This window comes from Prionailurus bengalensis, chromosome E4, assembly GCF_016509475.1.
Source record: "Prionailurus bengalensis isolate Pbe53 chromosome E4, Fcat_Pben_1.1_paternal_pri, whole genome shotgun sequence".
Classification (NCBI taxonomy): domain Eukaryota; kingdom Metazoa; phylum Chordata; class Mammalia; order Carnivora; family Felidae; genus Prionailurus; species Prionailurus bengalensis.
In genome coordinates this window covers 28,314,225-28,337,622 of record NC_057360.1, presented here as the reverse complement: position 1 = coordinate 28,337,622, position 23,398 = coordinate 28,314,225, and the positions used below count along the sequence as shown (strand labels likewise).

The 23,398-nt window shown below is 38.1% G+C and overlaps 1 protein-coding gene across 2 annotated transcripts in view; it reads left to right on the top strand.

Annotated features, from left to right (window-relative positions):
* Window positions 1–23,398, top strand: part of KCNK2 (potassium two pore domain channel subfamily K member 2) — a 124,376-nt gene that overhangs the window by 64,811 nt on the left and 36,167 nt on the right. For both annotated transcript variants that reach the window (XM_043569548.1, XM_043569550.1), the window contains exons 4-6: window positions 1,611–1,771; window positions 4,835–5,021; window positions 17,769–17,908. In XM_043569548.1, the coding sequence (XP_043425483.1) occupies window positions 1,611–1,771; window positions 4,835–5,021; window positions 17,769–17,908 (488 nt within the window). The remainder of the gene's footprint in view (window positions 1–1,610; window positions 1,772–4,834; window positions 5,022–17,768; window positions 17,909–23,398) is intronic.

Here is a 23,398-nt window from a genome sequence, read left to right as displayed (position 1 = left end):
ATTTTTTGGTAGGTGTTTGAATGAAAACAGGATTTCAAAAGTTGCTATTTAGCTTTCATCTTTAAGTAATTTTAGCATATTTGAATTCTCTTAAATTAAGGCAGGACACTCTTCCAATAAATGACCACGAAAGCTCTATAGTTAATAGTATTATCGGTATAGAGAGACAGAAATACATTTAATGAAAATATTGGCGTTGCTGCATGTGTTACCCCCTTCAGTTTTCAGCATCTAGTTTAACTGGAACATTAGCTCTACTTTGTGGATTATTGAAATGTTTGCTTATTAAAATATTTTATATTAAAATATATTTTTAAAGGATTCTTAACTAGTTGAAATCTATGATTAATATCTTTTAATATTGGGGAGTTTCTGAATTACCCTTGAGGTTGTTAAAAAACAAAATTTCACTGAGTACATTTGAATTGGCTTTATTAAATGATTCATGAATTGGGCAGCATCCCATCTAGCTAGCAGAGGGGAGCTCGGAGGAGTTGTACAACATGCAACACTTTTAGAGAGTAAGTATGGGACGATGAAGTTACCGGTAAAAGGAAAGGATTCTCCGGGCAAGATAGCTCTCCCTGAGAGGGAAGAGCAGGAATCTTATTATGTGGATCACCTCATCTTCCTTTCGGGGTGGGCAGAAGATGAGGGTGTGATGGAGAGGGCCGGCGTGTTCCGCCACACTTTGGCTCTGATAGGAAAATTCCTGACCTACTGGTTAAGGTTAGGACTAAGGCTACATTTCTGGGTGAAGTTGAAACTGCAAGTAGATTAGCTATGAAGCCCCAGTTTGGGGATTCGGTCTAAGTGGTGCCATTTTGGGCCCATGGTTTGTTGTTGTTGTTGTTGTTGTTGTTGTTTTAATTTTTTTTAAGTTTATTTTTATTTGTTTTGAAGACTTAGGCAGTGTGAGTGGGGGAAGAACAGAGAGAGAGAAGACAGAGAATCCCAAGCAGGCTCTGTGCCATCAGTGTGAAGCCGACATGGGGCTCGAACTCACAAAACCGCCAGATCATGACCTGAGCTGAAACCAAGAGTCAGATGCTTAACCCCGGGGGCCCCTAGGCCCCTCGTTTTATAGCTGGGGTGCCGGGGTCAAGAGCACCTGGCTCTGGGGTTCCCAAACAGACCATGTCCGGGCACTCTCTGCTGACAAAATCCAAAGGCAGAGAAATGAGTGGCAGTGAAGCAAGAAAGAAATTTATTTCAGAGAGGCCAATGCTGGGAAGACAGAGGACTAGCATCTCAAAGACTGCCTCCATAGGCCAAAAATACTTGCAGGTTTACTTACATAAGGAAATGTGGGGCAAACGTGGGTGGGCAGGTGCAGGTAGGCAGTGAAGGTTAAATGGATCGTTGTCTTGAGGTCAATTACAGGCAGGGTCTTCCTGGCTCAGTTAAGACTTTATCGCTTGAGGGGGCAGTTACAGTCTCCTGCCTGTGGCAAGTGCTAGGCTGGAAAGAAGAATCCAACCAGAAAGTTTGAGGTCAAAATGGAGAGACCCAAAGTCCTGGTTCAGTTTTCTTGTTTCTTTTTAACAAGGTCGTATGTTTTAAACTATTACTCGTTTATAATCAACTAATTTTTTTTTTTTTGTATTTAGGATTTGGAAATATCTCACCGCGCACAGAAGGGGGGAAAATATTCTGTATCATCTATGCCTTACTGGGAATTCCCCTCTTTGGTTTTTTGTTGGCTGGAGTTGGCGATCAACTAGGGACCATATTCGGAAAAGGAATTGCAAAAGTGGAAGATACATTTATTGTAAGTATAATAGACTTTTAACTACATATGTTGTTGAATTTTTTAAAATTAAACTTTTCTATCACCTCAGGTACAGTTAGACATTCAAGTTATTGGGTTTTCCATAACCTTTTATGCATGTAACTCACTGCATAGTTATTTTTATATTTAATTCGAATGAGCAAATTAATGCATGAGAAAAACCCCAAAATACGTAGAAATAAAGTAGAAATTTGACAGCCCTAGGTTCAAATTCCAGATGTCTTGCTGTATTCTCTCTTTTTAAAAACACGTTTGAATGTTTATTTTTGAGAGAGAGAGAGGGGCGGGCAGAGAGAGAAGGAAACATAGAATCTGAAGAAGGCTCCAGGCTCTGAACTATCAGCACAGAACCCAACACACGGCTCAAACCCATGAACTGCAAGATCATGACCTGGTCCGAAGTCGGCAGCTTAACCGACTGAGCCACCCAGGCACCCAGTCTTGCAGTATTCTCTTAAGTTAGCTATTTTACCCTGAAACCTCCCTTTTGTCATTTCTATGATGTGAATAGGTACTGGTGATGGAGACATCACTCTGAGAATTAGAGATAAAAATAAAAGCTTCATGTAGCTAGTAAATACCTGATGATGTTTTCTCATTTAAATTTGCTTTGGTATCTTTTTTTGTTGCTGGTGTCATTCTAAACTTATATAGCCCTTTTGTGAAGGACATCATATTTAGCAAACCCGATAAAGGCGATCCTGTAACTTAATTCAGTGATGTCACTGATAGAAACTTACCTAAGGGGTGTAATTCAGTAGAACCACAAATAATACACTCGAAGATGTTCATCACTATATTATACTCAATAGAAAAAATAAGTAAAATGAAAATGCTTTTATTAGAATTATAAATGAAAGATAGTAATAAGACCACTATGATTACAAGCTTCTATTCTTGAAGGAAATTACCAAGAAAATGGTTGCATGAGAGGGTGGGATTATAAATGATATGTTATTACCATCACCACTATTACAAATGCATTTTACTTATTATTCAATAGTGTTTCATCTTTTCACAAACATTTCAACAAAGCATTTTACATTTAATTATGTTGATGAAATAAGACTACTGAATATTGGTTTTTCCATATATATTCCAGTTTTCAGCATTAGTTATATTTTATATTTAAGTTCACACTTCACCCTCAGGTATTTTTACAGTTAGAATGGAGTAGTATGGTGATTCCAAAATATGAATGTCATCCTGTTTGGGGTATTATACTTCTCTTATATTGATATTTAAAGTATCTTGCATTTACATTAATTGAGAGGGAAGATTAGTGCCATCAACTTGGTAATGCTGAATTGTTCATTCATTCAACAAATTTTTTTCTTAAATTTTTTTTTTAATTTGAGCATAGTTGACATACAATATTGCATTAGTTTCAAGTGTATGACTTAGTGATCTGACAAGTTTAAACATTATGCTGTCTTTGCCATAATTGGGTATAGCAACCATCTGTCCCATTACATTGCTATTACAATATCACTGGTTTTCTTACGTCGTGCCTTTCATTCCCTTGACTTATTCATTCCATAACCGGAAGCCCGTATCTCTGTCTCCCCTTCACCCGTTTTGCCCAATTCTCTCTTTCCCCTCCCCTCTGGCAACCATCAGTTTGTTCTCTGTATTTATAGTTCTGATACTGCTGTTTGTTCGTGTATTCATTTGTTTTATTTTATTCAACAAATTTTGGGTTGCCTACTGGATGCCAGGCAACGTTTTTCATGCATCTACATTGGGGCATAAAACACATAAAACACCCGGTGGTGAATACGTGACAGTGGTCGTGATTCCACACTTAGTACTAACCACTGTTGTGAGAACTTTACAAACACAAATTCGTCTAAATTTCACTTATGTGATAAGGATGGACTAGAGAAACTTTTTTTTCACTTTCTGTTCTAATTGGTTTCCTAGATCGTTATCTCTAGAAATTTGTCAAGTTTTAAAACTTAGTGGTTTTTATATGGTGGGGATGCGACGTATAATTTTAATAGCAGATAGGAAAGATCCAGTTAGAGATATTTAGCCTCAAATGAAGATCTGGAGATAAATTGCTGTATGTACAAACATATATACAAATATGTTATACTGAGGAAATTCCTGATAAGAGAAGAAGGTGAAAAAATATGGGTACTCTGAAGACAGCTGTCATGAAGGGGTATTGAAGATTTATCCTTGCCTCCATGTCATGTTTGATTTATTCCGTTGTACAATTTAAAGCCATAGAAGAGAGAGAGAATTCATCTGGTTCGCAGGGAAATCAACTGTGGCCATTAAGTCTGTGAGCACTTCAGTTGAATCAATTGAATAATGATAGGAAGACATACAGGGAAATTTTTCATAAAATTAATAATTTTTATCAATTATCAGTAGTCAATATTTAATTTTTTAATGTTTATTTATTCCTGAGAGAGAGAGAGAGAAAGAGACAGAGACAGAGTGCAAGCAGGGGCGGGGCAGAGAGAGAGAGACAGTATCCAAAGCACATGCCAGGTTCTGAGATGTCAACACAGAGCTTGACGTGGGGCTCGAACTCACAAACAGCAAGATCATGACCTGAGCCAAAGTCGGACTTTAACCAACTGAGCCACCCGAGCGTCCCATCAATAGTCAATATTTAGTTAACAGTTCACTTTTCTCTATTTTGCTATATTTCCAGATTATGCTTGGCTCGCTATCAGCAGTATGCCTATAGGATAGAAATATTTCAAAAGTAGTTCACATAAACAAGGAATGATGTAAATCTCAAATTGTATTCTCAGAGCAAATGTAATTTATTTTGAAAGTATTTTACCTGTTGTAAAGCTATGTAAGGGTAAAGTGGCATCGTCATGAGCATTGATTGCTTTGAGTTAGGTGTGTTCTCTCCAATTTTTATAAGACAATTGAAAATTAATCATGAAAGGGAAAAAAATAACATCCTTACTTGCTAATTTGTTGATAGCTGTGTGTTAGGTTAGCTTTGCAGGTGCACCAATAATCAATAAATCTCCATCAGTGTCTCTTTCTCGCTGTCTTCACTCTCACCCATAGAAGTGGAATGTTAGTCAGACCAAGATTCGCATCATCTCAACCATCATATTTATACTGTTCGGCTGTGTACTCTTTGTTGCTCTGCCTGCGATCATATTCAAGCACATAGAAGGCTGGACTGCCCTGGACGCCATTTATTTTGTGGTCATCACTCTAACAACCATTGGATTTGGCGACTACGTAGCAGGTAAGTTTTTCCTGGCACCAACAGTACTCGCCTAACCCGTGTCCTTTAGACTTTTTGCTTGGGTTCATAGCACAACACAGTGTGTCTGTCTTAATTTCCCAGGCCTGCCTTAATAAACAAAATTCCCCAAACTGGGTGGCTTTAAACAAAAGAAATTCATTGCCTCACCGAAGTTCAAAATCAGGGTGACAGTAGGGGCACGATCCCTCTTGAGACTCTAGGTGGCCTTCCTTCCTCCTTGTTTCTTTCAGCTTCTGGAGGAGGCAATCAGTTTCTGCCTGTCCTGCCCCATTATTATCCCTGCTTATGACATCACATGGCATTTGTTCTCTCTGTGTCCCCGTAGCTGTGTCCCTCTTCTTATATGGACACTGGTCATACTGGATGGAAAGCCCACTCCACTCCAGTATGCGTTCAGATTGACTAATTACATCTTCAAGGACCTTATTTTTCCTATAAGGCCATGTTCCAAGGTCCTGGGGACTCACGTACCATTTTGAAAGACCATTTAATCCATAACAGTGACAGAGACAAAAGATAAGTCATTCTTCTGTGACAGTGGAGGTAAGCAGAAAGGCGCAGTTGAACATTTAGATTTCATTCTAGGAAAGAAATATATGTTGCTGTTTGTTCAGAATCTTATATTCCCACCTTAGTTTCAGAAACCAGACAATCTGCCCCTTAATTTTTTTTTGTTTGTTTTTGTTTGTTTGTTTTTATTTAGTGTTTCATGAATTCGAGTTTAACTTCTCTTTGCTCTTTTTACTTAAGCCTTTTCATGACTTAGTTTTAAAGACACCTGCAAATTTTAGAAGATATTCTAAGCTATTTTCAAACCTTCTTTTCTCTAAGATATTTAACTCCTTTAATTTCCAGTTCTCAGGGAAGTATTTTTCACCTTAGCCAAAGTGGCCACATTTTTTGTTTTGTGTTTTTTGATATTTCCTTTTGTACATGTTATTACAATTGCAGTTTGCTTTATTGTTTTATCTCTTAGGTCTTCACTTCCTATCATTTTAATTCTTTCTTTACCATTTATATTATCCAGTTGTCATTATTATTCTAACTCCAGTTTTCAATAAATTATAGTAATGATGGTAAAAGTAACCATGGTGATGTTCTATCATGGACCATTTTGACTAGCTCTTGAAAATCTAAACCATTCTTTTTTCGAAAATCCGATTTGAAGTATTAGAAAATCATGCTAAACACTATAGTAGGAATGTGCTCTTCAACTTCCCAGAATAAACTCACCAGCCTAATTTAATTTTAAGAGAGTTTTATCCTTTCTGGCTGTTTACTGTTCTTTCTCATCCCAAACTTCTTACTTACGTGTTTTCAGAGAAAAACTGTTTTGCACAGTTCTCTAATATCTCAGAGAAGCCTGATGGTTCATCTGTTTCTATTGATTTGTTAATTATAGTTGAGCCTGGCAAAGCCCCCCTTTCTAGGGAACATAGATCCTTGAAGGTGGGGATGTTTTCCTGAAGGAAGCTTTGCTTTTGGTCAGAAATACTGTGCACATATCTCTGTACTGGATGGAGGCCCCAAAAAGGGGAGGGTGCATCACTCTGCTGGAGATCCTTTAGTTTTCTAATTAGCAAACTGTAGGCAGAATAATCGCAGACATTTGTAGCTCCTTAGAAGACACGCTTCTGCTCCAAAGCACCCATGTTTCTAACCTCTCATGGGAGGTGTATGATTGGCTTAAGTAGAAATAGAAAGTGCATTAATGTAGGAGAAAGGAAGACACAGTGAGATGATAACAAGATTTAGACTTGTGGTATGTTAACCCCGGTCTCTTGTGCCACTTGATAAATATCAAGTCTTACAACAGCTGTGGCATATACAGGTATTAATGCAAGCTTTGTATTGCATGTGTTATTTTTATTTTAGTTTTTAATTTTGTATGGTAAGGCAATATTTTGTTTCTTTTTCCGCTTTATTGAGATAGAATTGAAAATAAAATTGTAAGATGTTAATAAGTATACACAATAAAATTGTAAGATGTTAATAAGTATACACTAAAAGCATCTAGTTCATCTAGTTAATTAACACATTAACACATGCATCTTCTCACCTATTTATCTTTCGGAGGGGGGCGGGCGGTAAGAACATTTAAGTTCTACCCCTAACATTTCGATAATCTAATACACTGCACATATTATTTTAAGAAATTGACTGACTACCAGTCCAGTATGTGGCCTGGTCTGGTTAAAAAACAAAACAAAACAAAGATTATAAATAAATTTTGAAAAGTGGGTAGAATCCTAAAATAATGTTGTATTTGTGACCACAGTGTAAAATGGCTTAGAAAAAAGAACAAATATTTTTACTTTATGGTTTTGTAGAAGATGAAAAAAGAAAACCACCTTTTTTTTTATACTAACCTTAAGAGATCAACACTTGGAGAACATCTTACGTGTAGGAGTGGGGACCCTGAATTCAGAGTTACGGCACAACACTGTAGGGGAGCATGGTAATAAAATGATATCTGTGCGCCATAAGTGGAATCTAATAAACACCCGTTATTACTAAGATTTTATCATATTGTACCCCTTTGTAAATCCATTACTGTAATTTTATTTCTGCAGAGGAAATAATAAAAACTCACTAGAAATATGCCTTGCTTGGGGCGCCTGGGTGGCTCGGTCGGTTGAGCGTCCGACTTCGGCTCAGGTCACGATCTCGCGGTCCGTGAGTTCGAGCCCCGCGTCGGGCTCTGGGCTGATGGCTCGGAGCCTGGAGCCTGCTTTCGGTTCTGTGTCTCCCTCTCTCTGTGCCGCTCCCCCGTTCATGCTCTGTCTCTCTCTCTCTCTCTCAAAAATGAATACACGTTAAAAAAATTAAAAAAAAAAAGAAATATGCCTTGCTAATAATTAGCAAAGGAATTTGATGGGATTCAAGTGACAAATGCTGAGAAAGATAAATTAGAGAAGAGTCTTCACATGCCAGGTCCTTGTGCCCAGGGAGTGGTTTTGGAAGGAGTGTGTACATGAGGCAGATGTGGCCAAGGCTGGGTAGGAAATGGTACTCTTTGCAAGATTCTTTGGAAAAACAAAAACCTCGAGTTCTTTTTTTAAAGGTCTGGGAAAAGAATTGCCTCACTTAATTCAATAGAGTACACACAAATAGGTTTTGCTTCTGGGTACCTTGCGGCTGTGGAGTAAAAGTTAGCTATTGAGCAAAGTCAAGTACCCCTTCCGGGAAGTATTGGTTGCTTACTTTCTAGAACCTTCCCTTTTGAAGTGAGATGTCACTACAGATAGTAATCTCGCTTAAAGTTGGTGTTTTTGCCAAGGAAAAGTAGGAGGCACTGCTCCAGCTTAAACCTCCTCATCTTTCTATTGGACTATAAATCTCAAAAGAACACAAGGATATACCTCCTGCAATGCACGCTCCCCATCTGATGCCCTTCTCAAACCTGCAAACCCTGCTCGGAATAGGATTAAGGTTTAATCATGTTCTTGTGTTGAACCCCTTTGAAGACCAACTAAAGAACATACCCTTCAAACTGATATTATTAAAGGAAAATAAGAAATTTTGGAGAGCAATATATAAATTGTTTAGGATACAAGTTGTAATCTTGGTGTAAATATTAGAAGCATCTTGAGAGCAACAAGTAAAGATGTGATGTTCTGAACCAGGACTCTGGAGCACAGTGCTCATCTCCAGGGTATGAGCAAGAAAGTCCATGCCAGGTGTAATTTCTGCCATGGGAAGCAGACAGAACAACTCCTGTTTTGATGTATTTGTAAGCCTCATTCCTTACTTTTTACTTGTTATATGTCGTAGTGCCCATGATGTAATTTGTAAGAACATAATAGATTGCTAATTCATAAATAAACATGCATTTAAATTTGCATGTGCCAAACCTTTTCACTGTCGGGGATATTGAATCAAAAGTATTTACAGATCACTGGTAAAGACAAATCAACACAGTGTTTAGGTCTCATTGTGTATATGACTGAACAGAGAAATTCAGCATTTAGTAATTTTTCTGCAAGAAGAGACCTGGAAAATTAAAAAAAAATTAATGTTTATTCATTTTTGAGAGACACAGAGAGACAGAGTGTGAGCAGGGGAGGGGCAGAAACTAAGGCAGACACAGTATCTCAAGCAGGCTCCAGGCTCTGAACTGTCAGCACAGAGCCCCACACAAGACCCGAACCCACAAACCGTGAGATCATGACCTGAGCCAAAGTCAGATGCTTAACCGACTGAGCTACACAATAAAAAATAAAAAATTTTTATTTTATATTTATATTTATGCAAGGGAGGTGTTTTAGTGGCTGGCTGGTTACCTTAGTGACTGGTGGTGCTCCCTCTTGATGGCCTTTTTTGTTCTTTCACTAGCGTTCAATGTTCTAGAACTAAAATGGACCCACGAGGCCACAGGGTCACTCTCACACTTGTTTATAAACAGACCCCCATTACTAAGACCAGTGCTTGCAGACTAACCCTTCCTAAAAGGCAAGAAGAAACAATGTCAGTTATTTAGCAAAGTGTTGTTTTAGCAGTGCCTATAATTTATAGTCAAATTATAGAGGTAAGTTAAAATTAATGGCAAAAATTATGTTTGAGAATTAACTGTTAATTTCCTGCGTTCTGTTTCTTAACTTTTGCAATCTTATTTTCCATTTGATGAAAAGTCTGGGGTGACAAGTTGTTAAATCATGCTTACCTTGTAGACTGAGACCTAAATCATCCCTTCACTAAAACCTAAGCAGTAGGGGCGCCTGGGTGGCTCAGTCTGTTGAGCATCTGATTCTCGATTTCAGCTCAGGTCATAATCCCAGGGTCATGGGATCAAGCCCTGTGTCAGGCTCTGTGCTGAGCTTGGAGGCTGCTTAAGGTTCTCTCTCTCTCCCTCTGCCCCTTTCCCCAACTTGCATGCTGTCTCTCCCTAAAAAATAAAATAAAACAAAACTAAGCAGTAATATTAATTATCTGGAAATGTGTGACAGATTGAAATCTATTCATTCAGGCTTGCCTCTATGACTGGTCTTTCAGGTCTATGATTTTTTTTTAAAAATGGTGCTTCTTCAAATTTGGAGAGAAGCCATATAATTACCAAATTAAACACAATTTAAAATTCTCCCCCCCACCACCCAAAATAAAATTCTTTTCCAAGGCTACTATCTCGTTTATATATACTATTAGGGTAAGAGTGGGTCAAGCAAGTCAAGAAGCACATTTCCACATCTTGTTTAGAAGCTGCCTGAAGAAGTTCTCAAAACACACCCTTTTTCACAAACTAGGTTTGTTCATAAGATACAATTTGAATGAGTGAAAGCCAGATGAAAAATTACAGTTTCACAAATCAGTGTCCTCACATTACCTGCTCTTCTAAGAAAAAACAAAAATTCTAGCCAAAAATATAGATGTTCTAAGAAATCCTCATGGTTGATCTTAGGAAAACACATTTTTCATCAGAGCATAAATTAATTTGGCCATCCAGATATGTCTCCTTGGAATTTGGATCCATCTTTAGTTGAATAATGAAATTTTCCATATCTCACAGGTGGCTATTGAAAGTGTAGGGGCTAAGGACTGGCTCTCCCAAGATGGGCCACTATGCCATAAAGATTATTTTGAGTTAAAAGTAACCAAAACCCACCAGATGTAGGAAAAGCTCTCTGCCTCCCCTCAACTGCCTAAATATATTGGAAAAGAGAGCCTGTCCCAGGAAGAGAGCTATTAACAAAGACTCCCCTTTACCTGAGAAACTTACCTGCATAATAGGACAACCTTTGTTTTTCCAAACATCTCTTTCTTATCATCTTCCTGGTAATGATCTTCCTCCCCTTTGTGTCCTTAGACCCCTACCCCTCTTCTTAGGTCATATAATCTTCATGTTGCTTCACTGTCTTTGAAATTTCACGTCCATGTGGATTCCCTGCCCATACACCTATTACATTTCCGCTGTTCAATCTGTCTCATGTCAGTTTGATTCTAAGTCGAGCTAGAAGGACCATAGGGCAGAGGAAGGGCCTCCTCCTCAACAAAGCTTACTGAGTTAATCAGGCTTTAGGCTTAGTGCCGATATGCTCCTCTAAAATATAATTTCGGACTTTCCAAAGTAAAATTCTTCTGATACTTTTACCTTTACTAAATTTTTATAAATTTTCCCAGTTGTATAGTCATTTGTCTTCATTTTTTTTTTCTTAGAAAGAACATATTTGCATATCTCATATTAAGAATTAAGTTTTCTTGGGGCACATGGATGGCTCAGTCGGTTAAGCGTCTGACTCTTGATTTCAGTTCAGGTTATGCTCTTCCGGTTCATGGGTTCTGGCCCTGTGTCAGCCTCCCTGCTGACATCATGGAGCCCTCTTGGGATTCTCTCTCCCTCTTTCTCTGCCCCTCCCACATGCTCTCTTGCTGTCTCTCAAAATAAATAAATAAACTTAAAAAAAAAGAGAATTAAGCTTTCTTGGAATTATGTTTTCAAAGTCATTATCAGAAATGAAGTTTTTCGTAACCAAACTATTGATTTTCCTTATAACTGAAAACATGAGTCATTTGGTGGAGTGCTCAGAGCTTGCTGAATGGAAAGGCAATTTATCATGAGAACATATAAATCTCTGTTGAGAAATCATAGCAGGTTTTTTGGTTCAAAACAGTTCTAACAGAGACCCTTTAGAGAATAGTCCTGATGTTGCCTAATGTTTTGCAACTATGTCAGTGGCCAGCTGTTGAACTGATCAATAACAGTAAAAATGTTCCAGGACTTCAGTGGGTAAGAAGGAAAGTAGCTGATGAGGAGTGAAGTCTACTGAATGATGAACAGTCACCACTCCCACCACAACAATGTGTCAGAAAAATCACTTTTATCAGAAAGGGAGGGTATATGTGACTGCTAGGGGAGATGTATTATATTCATCATTCATTTATTTATTCAAGTGTTTAGTGAGCACATACCGGGTATTAGACTCTGTGCTTATATTGTGATAGTGATAATTATTGCTCTAATTCCTTTTCCTTTGGGACAGAATGTTTGAAAATTGGGGGCAAAAATTAAATAGGGAACTTTCTTGTCTTCCTGGTAGTCATTCTGTTTCATAATATAGGAAAATACTGCAAAGAGTCTGGTCACCCCCAGATTCAGCCAGTAACTCTCTGAGAACTCACAAGAGAATGGATGGTTGTCTGCATGATGAATTAAATAGGATTTGACTCAAATGGGCCAGAAGTCCTAGGACCTGGGGACAAACCAATAAGTTATTTAACTTTTCAGATCCAGAATGGATCTATATAGAAACATGGTGGAAACGTGTGCAGGATAAAAATGAGAAGGAAAATATTCAGTGATTGATAGTCGTGGCTTAGTGAGATAGGCAGTAAATTGTACTAAATATAATGAAAAAGGCTCCAGATTGCTCTATAATGAGACTTAAAGGTAGCTTCTAGGAGTAACAATTTTGTACGTCTTACATACTCTAGGTTTCCATCCATGTGAAGGAAGAGTGAATGACAGTGTATTGATCTTTCTTTCTGATCATGAAACTACTGCTCTTCTCATGGCTATTTTCCGAATTTTAGATCAAGTACCTAGTAGGAAATGGACAACATCTTGAATGCTGACATGGCAAATCCCAAAATATAGGTTCAAATGTTAGAGAGACTTAGTTAACTTGTTTTGCCTTTTGTTTTTCTGACTTAATAGCATATGAGAAGTTTGGCTTAGTAGGTGAGCTGTGGTTTAGTACTGAAGTCATACTTCCATTTGTAAAAAAAGAAAGCAGAGTTTGCAACGTTATTGAAAGAGCCTCTTAGTTCTTAAAACCCTAAGGAGAGTCTTCATTCAGTTAAATTGCTTTACTATAAAAAATATATATACTAAAGCAGAAAATAAATTCCCCCTTTTATATTAAGGCAGGCTAGTCTTATTAATAAAAGTAAAGCTAGGGGCGCCTGGGTGGCGCAGTCGGTTAAGCGTCCGACTTCAGCCAGGTCACGATCTCACGGTCCGTGGGTTCGAGCCCCGCGTCGGGCTCTGGGCTGATGGCTCAGAGCCTGGAGCCTGTTTCTGATTCTGTGTCTCCCTCTCTCTCTGCCCCTCCCCTGCTCATGCTCTGTCTCTCTCTGTCCCAAAAATAAATAAAAAACGTTGAAAAAAAAATTTTTTTTAATAAAAGTAAAGCTAAACAAACAAAAAATTAAAATCAATATTTCATATCTAAACTAAAATGCTTAAAGACCAGGTAAAGAAATGATGCCCATTTTCTTTAGAACAAGGTTCTATGTCCATATCTATATTCTGTAATACACATATAATTTTAAACCAGAGGAGGAGGGCATGGAGTTGATGACTTTAGTTCAGAATGGCTAGATGGTTCTTTAAATCCAGGATTCTCCTCCTTCTCTTCCTTCTCTTCCTCTCCATCCTCCTCCTTCTGCTTTCTTCTTTATAAATATTCTGTGATTCAGGAGCATCTCAGAGAAAGAAAATCAAATATAAGTATCTCAGGGAGGGCATCGCATACTCAAGTTCTTTAGAGCACAATAGGGCCAATTACTAGAAACTGTTGGAATGAGGACAGAAGCATGGTAAGGAGGCTTCTGAAACAATCGTGCTTATCTTCAGACCCCTGGTTTTTCTAGGTAAGACCATTGAGGGGCAGGCTGGGAAGAGGCATATCTTGTTTGACTTAGTGTCTCTAGCCCTAGCTAAGTCTCCACCATGCAGTTTGGACACAACAGGCTGGTGGATAAATGATAGCAAGGACTGGAACTGAGACCATAGGTGACATACACTACCTGGTTAGTGGGAAAAAGCCTGTGTTTTGGAGCGAGGAAGCCCTGGTTTTGAATTCTAGCTCTCCTACCTCCTTTCCTGTGTGCCCTGACACATGTTATTTTACCTGCTAAGACTGCAACTTCTCTATTGTAAGTGGGACACTTACTATTGGTTGGGATTTCTAGGAGCCAGTACAAAAACCGGCTTTTACTCCTGAGTTCTGAACAGACTATGAAATGGCAATTGAATTATTAGCTTAATTACTGATAGGGGCAGCTGGAGATGTGGCTTAAATCTATGGTGAATGGTCTTACTAAAGCCCTGTCCTAAATCAATGGACACATGAGGAATGCGAACACAACTCCCTCAATACCTGCCCCCCACCCAGGGCGTTAGGATGGAATGATTTCATTTAGATGGGCAATCAGGAAGTCTTACTTTTCAGTCTTCTCTCAATCAGATTGTGAATATTTTGGAAATCAGCTGAAATGAGCATAGACTTGGCTGTATAGAACTACCAGGGCCTTTATTTAGAAAAAAACCAAAAAAACCTGTATGTGCCTGCTATATAGCCTCATGGGCTGTTCTGCCCCCTAACTAGTAATTCTTTGGGGCCAGGTAGGAGATGGCTTTTTTTAATGCTGGATGGAGAGATTGTTCCAAGCAAATTCACTATTGCTAAAATGGGTTCTTAGCAATAATGCCATAAATAACAACAACAATAATAATAATAACAATAATAAAGTTTTCCTGACCTATATTTTTAGTAGTTTAATCTGCTAGATAGATTTTGGGTGATCTCTTTACTTAAGCACTAAGGAGACAGCCAGAGAAAAATGGCGCCATCACGTATCATGGGAGTCAGGAAGAGACTTATTTTAACTACTTGGAATAGTTCATAAGATTCCTGAAACCTTTGTACCTCCACCCCTCTTTACTTATTTTTATTACCATCTGTCTATTCCCCTATAATGATTAGCCAGGAAGCTCTGAAAATGGAAAGGACTTGTGCACGTATTTTCAGTGGCAACAAAGAAAACAGCAGTGAGGTGACTGTTCCTGCCAAGTGGGTGAGGAACCCAGGAGGGGAGGGCGGGTTGTAGCAGACTGAGGCTGCAGCTCAGGAGTCTGTGGAAAGAGGGGAAAAAATGATAAGGGTGGCAGAATAGAGATGGGGGTGGGGGGCACAGGCAGCAAATCCAGGACAGAGACATTACCCGAGGTTCTGAATAAGCAAAAGACCCATGTACAGGTTTCCTGAATGTAGCTAGACTAAAATTAATGCTTCCAACAGCCAAAAAAAAAATTTTTGTTGATGTTTCCTAATTTAAAAAGAAGACCAACAGCCCCTTTTAAGCAAGTTATCTTGACATTACAGATATTTTAATTTGGATTCTTGGATCAAGCGGATGGAATAGAGTGGAAATTAATTCATAAACCTTAGAGAGGACTTATGAGTTGTTTGACAACACTCCTGTATACATCATTTTTCCTTAGATCATTTGCCTGCCGGTATTTCATTCCTAAGAGCAGCAGTTGAGAATGGGAAGCATTCCCCACCCCCACCCCCAGGCTTAGAATCCACCAAAACTTGTGGGATGAACACTTTACCCAAATATAGACCTTTCAGTGATTAAGCTAATTTACTCTTTTCAAACTGTGACATCCTGTTTATAAGAAAGAAGACTTATAAAAAGTCATCTTGAGTATGAACTAACTTTTAAAATCAACATCTTGGTGAACTTATGTGTTAAGTGAGTCACAGCTATTTGGATGAAGACTTTCTGGTTTTGAAAGAGAAAGTACTCGGAAAAAAATGTCATTTTGGTTTCTTTGAAATGGAAACATTTGAAAAATGGAATTCGCTAGAGAGCCTATCGTATAACAAGTTTCCACACACAACTTCTTAAGTCACTTCTGTGAATTTGTAGAACTGCATTCCCCGTGGGCCAACTCTTAACCATCATGAGATGCATTTGGCCTCCACAATCCTTCCCAGAAATGGTATTTTTGAAAATTTTACACAAGGTAAAATTTTTACCATATTTTGAAGGTGATATTATTTACTTTGGAAACTGTGCTTTTCAGATTACTCTTTGTCCCCAAAGAAAGCTGAACTTGTGTCTGTTACTTGCCCAAGAGAAAAATGTTCTCTTTTTACTCTGACCCTTTTATATTTGACAATGTCATTGTGGACAACTCATAGTCTAATATATATATAGTAATGCTTCTTTTCGACTTTGTATTTGACTTTCATGCATACTTGCTATTTATCAGCTGTTCTTCCGAATAGACGGATTGAACCTTTGTGAATGGAGTACATCTGTGACCCCTCTAAGCATCTAATCTCCGTGCTGTTGATACCACAGTCCTGATCTCTTGCTCTGCCCTGTTGAACGTTAGATCTGTATGTAAGGATCCATCCTTCACCTGTTGGTACCGCAAGCACTTCAAACCTATCATGTACCAATTTGCATTACTTTTTTTTTTTAGTCACTATTCCTTCCCCTGTGTTTCCCGTTCAGTTACTGTCATCATCTCCCAAAAGAGGAGCTCTGGTCACCCTAGAGCCCTTCCTTGATGATGCTGCCTCTAATACCTTTTCTTTCCATTCCAGCCCTAACTCAAGCACAATAACCTCTTGGGTAGTTCAGAACAAAAGTTTTTCGTGAGACTTTCCTTGTGAACCTGCCTTCTCTGCTGCTGGATCTTTCTGAGCATAGGGTCAAACATGAATATAAGACTTATCACCTATAAACTTTACCTCCACCCCATCGTGTTAGGAACAAGTTTTTGCAATCTGACACAATTCACTTTTTCTACATTCCTCTCTTCTACCCATCTACTCCCCGGCCCCCATCCATATGTAGAGTTAGCTACTAAAAGTCCTTTGAATATGCCGTGTATTTATACACTGAACTTTTCTCTGTTTTTATCTTCATTACTGAAGACCCCCTTTTCTCTTCTTGCCTTTCCCCTTCCAGAAGTAAAAATCATTTCTTCCATGTCCTCTCACAACACTTTTTTATTCTTATTTGCTATCCCTTGATCTACCCCATTATGGGAAATTGTCTATGTGAGGCTTTCTCAGAGTAAATTATGAATTTCTGCAGAGAGAGACCTGTTCCTCTCTCTTGTGAAGAGAAGTAACTGTTTTCAGTGTTGGGGAATTAATAAGTGCCCCATTAATATGTGCTGAGGTAGGGATGTGTTGAAATGTATTCAGATTCTCATAGGTGCAGCTTTTGTACCAAATGGATGGAGAAGCAACAAAGATTAGAGTAAAGCAGAAGAGGTCCTTTGCTAATTTTGTCTTGACAGCTAAGGATTTAAATTTGTGACCTGCATGGGAATTCCTCTAAAAAGTCAGAAAATAACGAACGGCAATATCATCTACAAATTACTATGTGTTCCATATAGACCCACTGACGCATTGTCTCAGGCATTTGTTATCAATCCATTGTATTGGTGATTTTAGAATAAGAGCCACTTTCTGACCAGGTTGACTTTGTATTGATTGGTAACCGTATATTGATTGGCAGTAATGTAAATACGCTAAGGCAAATGCATACCCCAAAAGGTGTCATTTCTGTCTTCTACATGTTCAGTAGATGTGGAAAGAGAAACCAGTACACATGGAATAATGAACCCCTAGACTAGCTAAACAAAAAAAGAAATCTAGAACAAAGAAAAATCATTATGACCTAGAGATGTAATGAACAGTCTCATTAAGAAGAACCTAGTGACTGAAATATAACACTGGATGCTGGATGTTAACTTACTGGAATTAAAACAAAAACTTAAAAAAAAAACAAAACTTGCGACTCATTCTTGAAAAATAGAAAAGGAGAGCAAAGAATTCCATATGAAGACAATAACCTGGATCAATTGACAAGATTTCTGTTTTGCAAGCCAAAATTCAGTTGGTACTTTTAGCAAATATCCATATTAATTACTTTCATGAATACAAAGTTATTTTGTCCTGCTTTATTTTTCTCACACAGGTGGATCGGATATCGAATATCTAGACTTCTACAAGCCTGTCGTGTGGTTTTGGATCCTTGTAGGGCTCGCTTACTTTGCTGCTGTCCTGAGCATGATTGGGGACTGGCTCCGAGTGATATCCAAAAAGACAAAGGAAGAGGTAAGAATTAAGAAGCGTGCAAAAACACTCCTATTTAGCTAATTCAATACAAATTATTTTTCATCTTTTTTGACATTTATTGTTTACAATAATGTTACAATTATGTTTGACACAATTGTTTACAATAAATGTTACTTAAAATGTTTAACATTTATGTTTGGTGTATATTTGCTGTATGTTAAAGTATAATTCAGTTAACAAATATTTGCTTAACACCTCTGTGTACTAGATGCTATCAAGGTGCTGAGGCTAATTTATAATGAAAAAAAGATGTAATTTAAAATATTTTCTTCACCATTTTTTTTCCTTTTTCTTTTGTTTTATTTCTTTTTTTTCTTAAGGTCACAAAGTAAATGTTATTCCATAAAGAGAAATACAATAGAAAATGTTTATGTCAAGGGGCACCTGGATGGCTCAGTTGGTTAAGCATCTGAGACTTAGGCTCAGGTCACGATCTCGCAGTTCATGGGTTTGAGCCCCACGTCAGGCTCTGTGCTGACAGCTCAGAGCCTGGATCCTGCTTTGATTCTCTGTCTCCCTCTCTCTCTCTCTCTCTCTGCCCCTCCCCTATTCACACTCTCTCTCTCTCTCAAAAGTAAAATAAACATTTAAACATTTTTTAACAAGAAAATGTTTATGCCAAGATGTCAATAGCATGAAAAAGTGAATGTGTCATGTAATATTGAATTTTTTAACTATATTAAATTTTTTCTCCTTTCTTATGTTGCTATAAATGTGTGCAAGTACACACATGTATGCATACATATGTACCTAAAGCTGAACGCCTTAAGGCCAGTTTCCCTGCGTACAGATGTCAGGTGTTCAAAAGATACCCTTTTACCTATTTTGTACAACTATACACACAGAAATGAACATTAGAATCTTGACTCATGAAATTTTGGAAAGTTTAAAGTTTAAATCTTGATCTTGAAATTTTATACTTTGGAAATTACATTTTGATTTCATGTTTATAGACCCAGGAGTATTATCAGTTTGAGGGACACAGTAGTGTTTTATTATGATTTCTGTATTTTTAGTTTGTAGATTTTAGCCAACTCTACCAGTTTTTTGAGAAAAACAAATCTGTAAAACCTTCAGTTATTACATCCATTATCTTCCTTTAATTACCCCTCCATTTCATTATCTGGTGTTCATATGCTAGGAGACACCTGGTGTCAAAATCTTTAATACAGCAAAGGTGATTCTTTAAACATAAACCCAAGAGAAATAGACTATGATAGGAAATGATAAAATCCATTTCTCTCTACAAATACTTTCTTGATACTCATCAAGTCATATAATTTGTTACCAGTACCCTAGGTGTCTATAGTAATTAGAAAGACTGTAAGTGATTCAGCACTCCCTTCATGGGTACCATATTTCTCAATTAAAAACTCACATAGTCTGTATGCATTAATTTATATCTTAGCTGCACCATAAAACCAAATATTTTATTATAAACAAATCATGAAGATAATTTGCTTGACATTCTGATTTAAATCATGTGAAAAGTTCTGCTTAGAACAGGACCCCAGTTGATTCACCTCCATCTTAGACTTTGTGTGTGTGTGTGTGTGCGCGCGCGCGCGCGCGCACGCACAAGACAGAGAAAGAGAGAGAACGTGAGGGAGAGAATATTGTAATTGTTTTAACTTTGGTGTACTTTTAAGGATCTTGAGATGCTACAGGAGAAAAGGAAATTGAAGCTAAGAAATGTTTCGGATAACATAGCTAAAAAGAAAATTTCTCAAACCTCTAGCCATAAACAAGATTTTAAATGGATTTTTAAAACACACACAAGTATTTATTTTTTAATTAATTAATTTTTAAAATTTGCGTATAGTTGGCACACAATGTTGCATTCATCTCAGGTGTACAACGTAGAGATTCAACATCTCTACACAAGCATAGCTACCGTCTGCCACCATACAACGCTGGTACGAGATCACTGACTATGTTCCCCGTGTGGGACTTTCCATCCCCGTGACTTACTCATTCCGCAACTGGAAGCCTGTACCTCCCAGTCGCCTTCACCCATTTTGCCCATCCCACCCACCCCCCTTCCCTCTGGCAACCACCAGGTTTTTTTCTTTGTATGTGTTGGTCTGATTCTGACAAGCATTTATTTTGTAAATAAAATAGAATTGAACCGAACATATCTTCTTCAGATAGATAGGAGACGTTTTGTGAAAGGCACATACACACATATTATAAAAACACTATATATTATATACACACATGCATATACACATACTAAGATTATTATGGATCACCGTCAAGAAGTGTAAAAGCCACTAAGGCGCATATAGAACAGAGGGAAATTTTATTTTTATTTTATAGCATAGACTATTTGATCAGAGTTTGAAACCTGTATTATTAAAAACCAGGGCTTTGTGTGATAGGACTAGCTGGTACAAAGCCTGAATATCCTTTTCCAGAGTAATGAGATAATGATCTGCAGGAGTCCCGCCATCACACACATGAATGATGAGGGGCTGAAACAACAGACATTTATTTTCTCACGGTCCTGGAGGCTGGAAGTTCATAGTCAGCGTGCCAGCAGGCTTGGTTTGTGGTCAGATCTCTCTCTTCAGCCTACAGATGCTGCCTTCTCCCTGTGTCTTTACATGGCCTTTTCTCTGTGCACGTGCATGGAGAGAAAGCTCTGGTGGCTTTTCCTCTTCTTTGTAAGGACATATGTCCTATCAAATCAGCAATGCACACTTATGACCTCATTTAACCTCAATGACCTCCTTAAAGGTCGCATCTCCAAATACAGTCACATGGAGAGTCAGGGCTTCAACATGTCTTTAGAGGAGACAGTTTGGGCCATCACACCATCTTTTGAAATAAATTTAAATTTCTACATGAACTGGCTTGTGTAACGTGAAAAACAAGTTCATGTGCCTTCTTATGAGTGATCTTCTTGATTCTCAAACAGAAGTATGAGATGCGTCACCCTGTTTTCGTGCTATTAAACAGTGAAACATAGTAAACATTGCTTTTTTCTTACCACAAGTCTCTTAGCTTTCACTTAACCTTTTGAGTAACTTGTGGTTTCTGGTGACTGCATCTGCAGAAAGCTCATGTGAGTCAAGGCCATGAGCGAAAGTTAACTTGAACCCTCCTGGAGCTGCAGCCACAGCTGCTCTGGACAGTGGCGCCAATTAAAATGGAGCCATGGGTTTGAGCAGATGTGTGTTTTCTAATTTATTTAAAATGCAATGTAGAGGGTGGGAGAGAGGGGAGGGTGGTTGATGGGTATTGAGGAGGGCACCTTTTGGGATGAGCACTGGGTGTTGTATGGAAACCAATTTGACAATAAACTTCACATATTGAAAAAAATAAAAAATAAATTGCTGTAGAAAAAAAAAAGAAAGAAAGAAAAGAAAAAGAAATAAATCAAATGCAATGTAGAGAAATGACAAAATTGGGTTACAAATTCAACAGGGGAATGGGACAGACGATTTATAATTTACCTACAGATTATCAGAGCCAAAGTTTTTACCAACGAAAATACTACAAACATTTCTACAGCAATGGAAGAAGGATTATGAGATCATTTTAGTTTTGAAATAACTCACTAGACGGCATAATGGAATAAAACACAACTAAATACAATCTACTCATCTTAACATAGATGAAACGTGCGTGCTGGGTGACTGTTCACTCTGGATTCCTTACCTTCTGTACCTAAACCATTCCAGATGCAGTAACCTCTACAAACTTCCTACATTCCTAGAAGCAACAAGGTTATGTCTGGCTTTCAGTTTTGATGAATAAAAATGCAAATCTTTATTTTTGATAACTTGAAATTTTCCCTATTAAAAAATGTTAACTAATATAGAATATACAAAATAATACATAGTATTAAATTTCCAAGTGATAATATTAAAAACATTCTTCCCCTGAATGAAAATATTTTGCCTACCAATGTCTCCATTACATATTATTTTTTGTTTTGTTTTGTTTTTGTTTTCTGTATTCTTTTAAAAAAACTTTTTTAATGTTTATTTTTGAGAGACAGAGAGAGAGCAGGGGAGAGGCAGAGAGAGAGGGAGACAGAATCTCAAGCAGGCTCCACACTGTCAGCACAGAGCCCAATGCAGGGCACGAACTCACAAACTATGAGATCATGACCTGAGCCAAAACCAGGAGTCGGATGCTTAACCAACTGATCCACCCAGACACCACTGTTTTTTGTATTCTTAAACCATACCATGAGTATCAGTTGAGTATAATTATAGACCTCTACTCGTATGTGGCCTTATTTCTGTTTTTTTTAAAGAGGATTTTTTTTTTAACATTTATTTATTTTTGAGACAGAGAGAGACAGAGCATGAATGGGGGGAGGGCCAGAGAGAGAGGGAGACACAGAATCTGAAGCAGGCTCCAGGCTCTGAGCTGTCGGCACAGAGCCCGATGCGGGGCTCGAACTCACGGACCGTGAGATCGTGACCTGAGTGAAGTCGGACGCTCAACCGACTGAGCCACCCAGGCGCCCCTTATTTCTGTTTTTTTTAATGCTAAAGCATATTGTTTCCAATGATGACTAATTTTAATGAAAATATTATGGTCAGGAATTAGAAAAAATGGGTTTTGATGAACATGCTGAAATGAAATATGTTAGTATAGCTGATGCACCTGAAATATTTGCAGAAGAAATTAGTTGAAGCAACACTGCATTATTTCAAAATGTCATATATAATTACAGTTGATGTGCATTCCTCAAGGATAATAATAATGACCTCTACAAAAGTGTTTACTTGTTTCATTATCTTTAAAAGTTTAATGGAGAGTAGGCATAGGTTCAACGCTAAGAATTGGTATGACCAATGATCTTTTCCTGTGAAGCCGTGTACCCCCTTCTGAAGAAATGATGTTTCCATTTAGAAAATAAAGATTATTTAGGTATTCTGGATAATACAGTAATACCGCTATCTGAGACAGGTGTAATAAAAGTAAGATGTGACCACAAAAGTCACAAGGGAAATTTTTAAGCAAGCACAGAATAGCACATCCTTATTATACATAGTTGGCTACTGTTCACATTCCTTGAGTTTGACACGCCTGTGATTTCTGTAGAGTTCTTGTATTGATGTATATGTTCCCGTATCTGGAGTGTTCCTGTCCATAGGTGAGATGAACGCCACCACAGCCCCCACCACAGAACGCCAGTGTTGTCAGACCATGTGGCACTACAGCTGGCTACAGTGAGTGGACAGCCCAGCGTCACTTCTTTACCAATATCATGTGGGTTTTTTTTTTTTTTAAGTTTAAGTTTATTTTGAAAGAGAGAGTGCGGGAGGGACAGAGAGAAAGGGAGGCACAGAATCCCCAGCAGGCTCTGCACTGTCAGCGCGGAGCCCTATGCAGGGCTCGAAGCCATAAACCTGTGAGATCATGACCTGAGCCGAAACCAACAGTCACTTAACCGACTGAGCCACCCAGGTGCCCTGACCAATATCCTGTTGTTGACTCTCTGGAGGT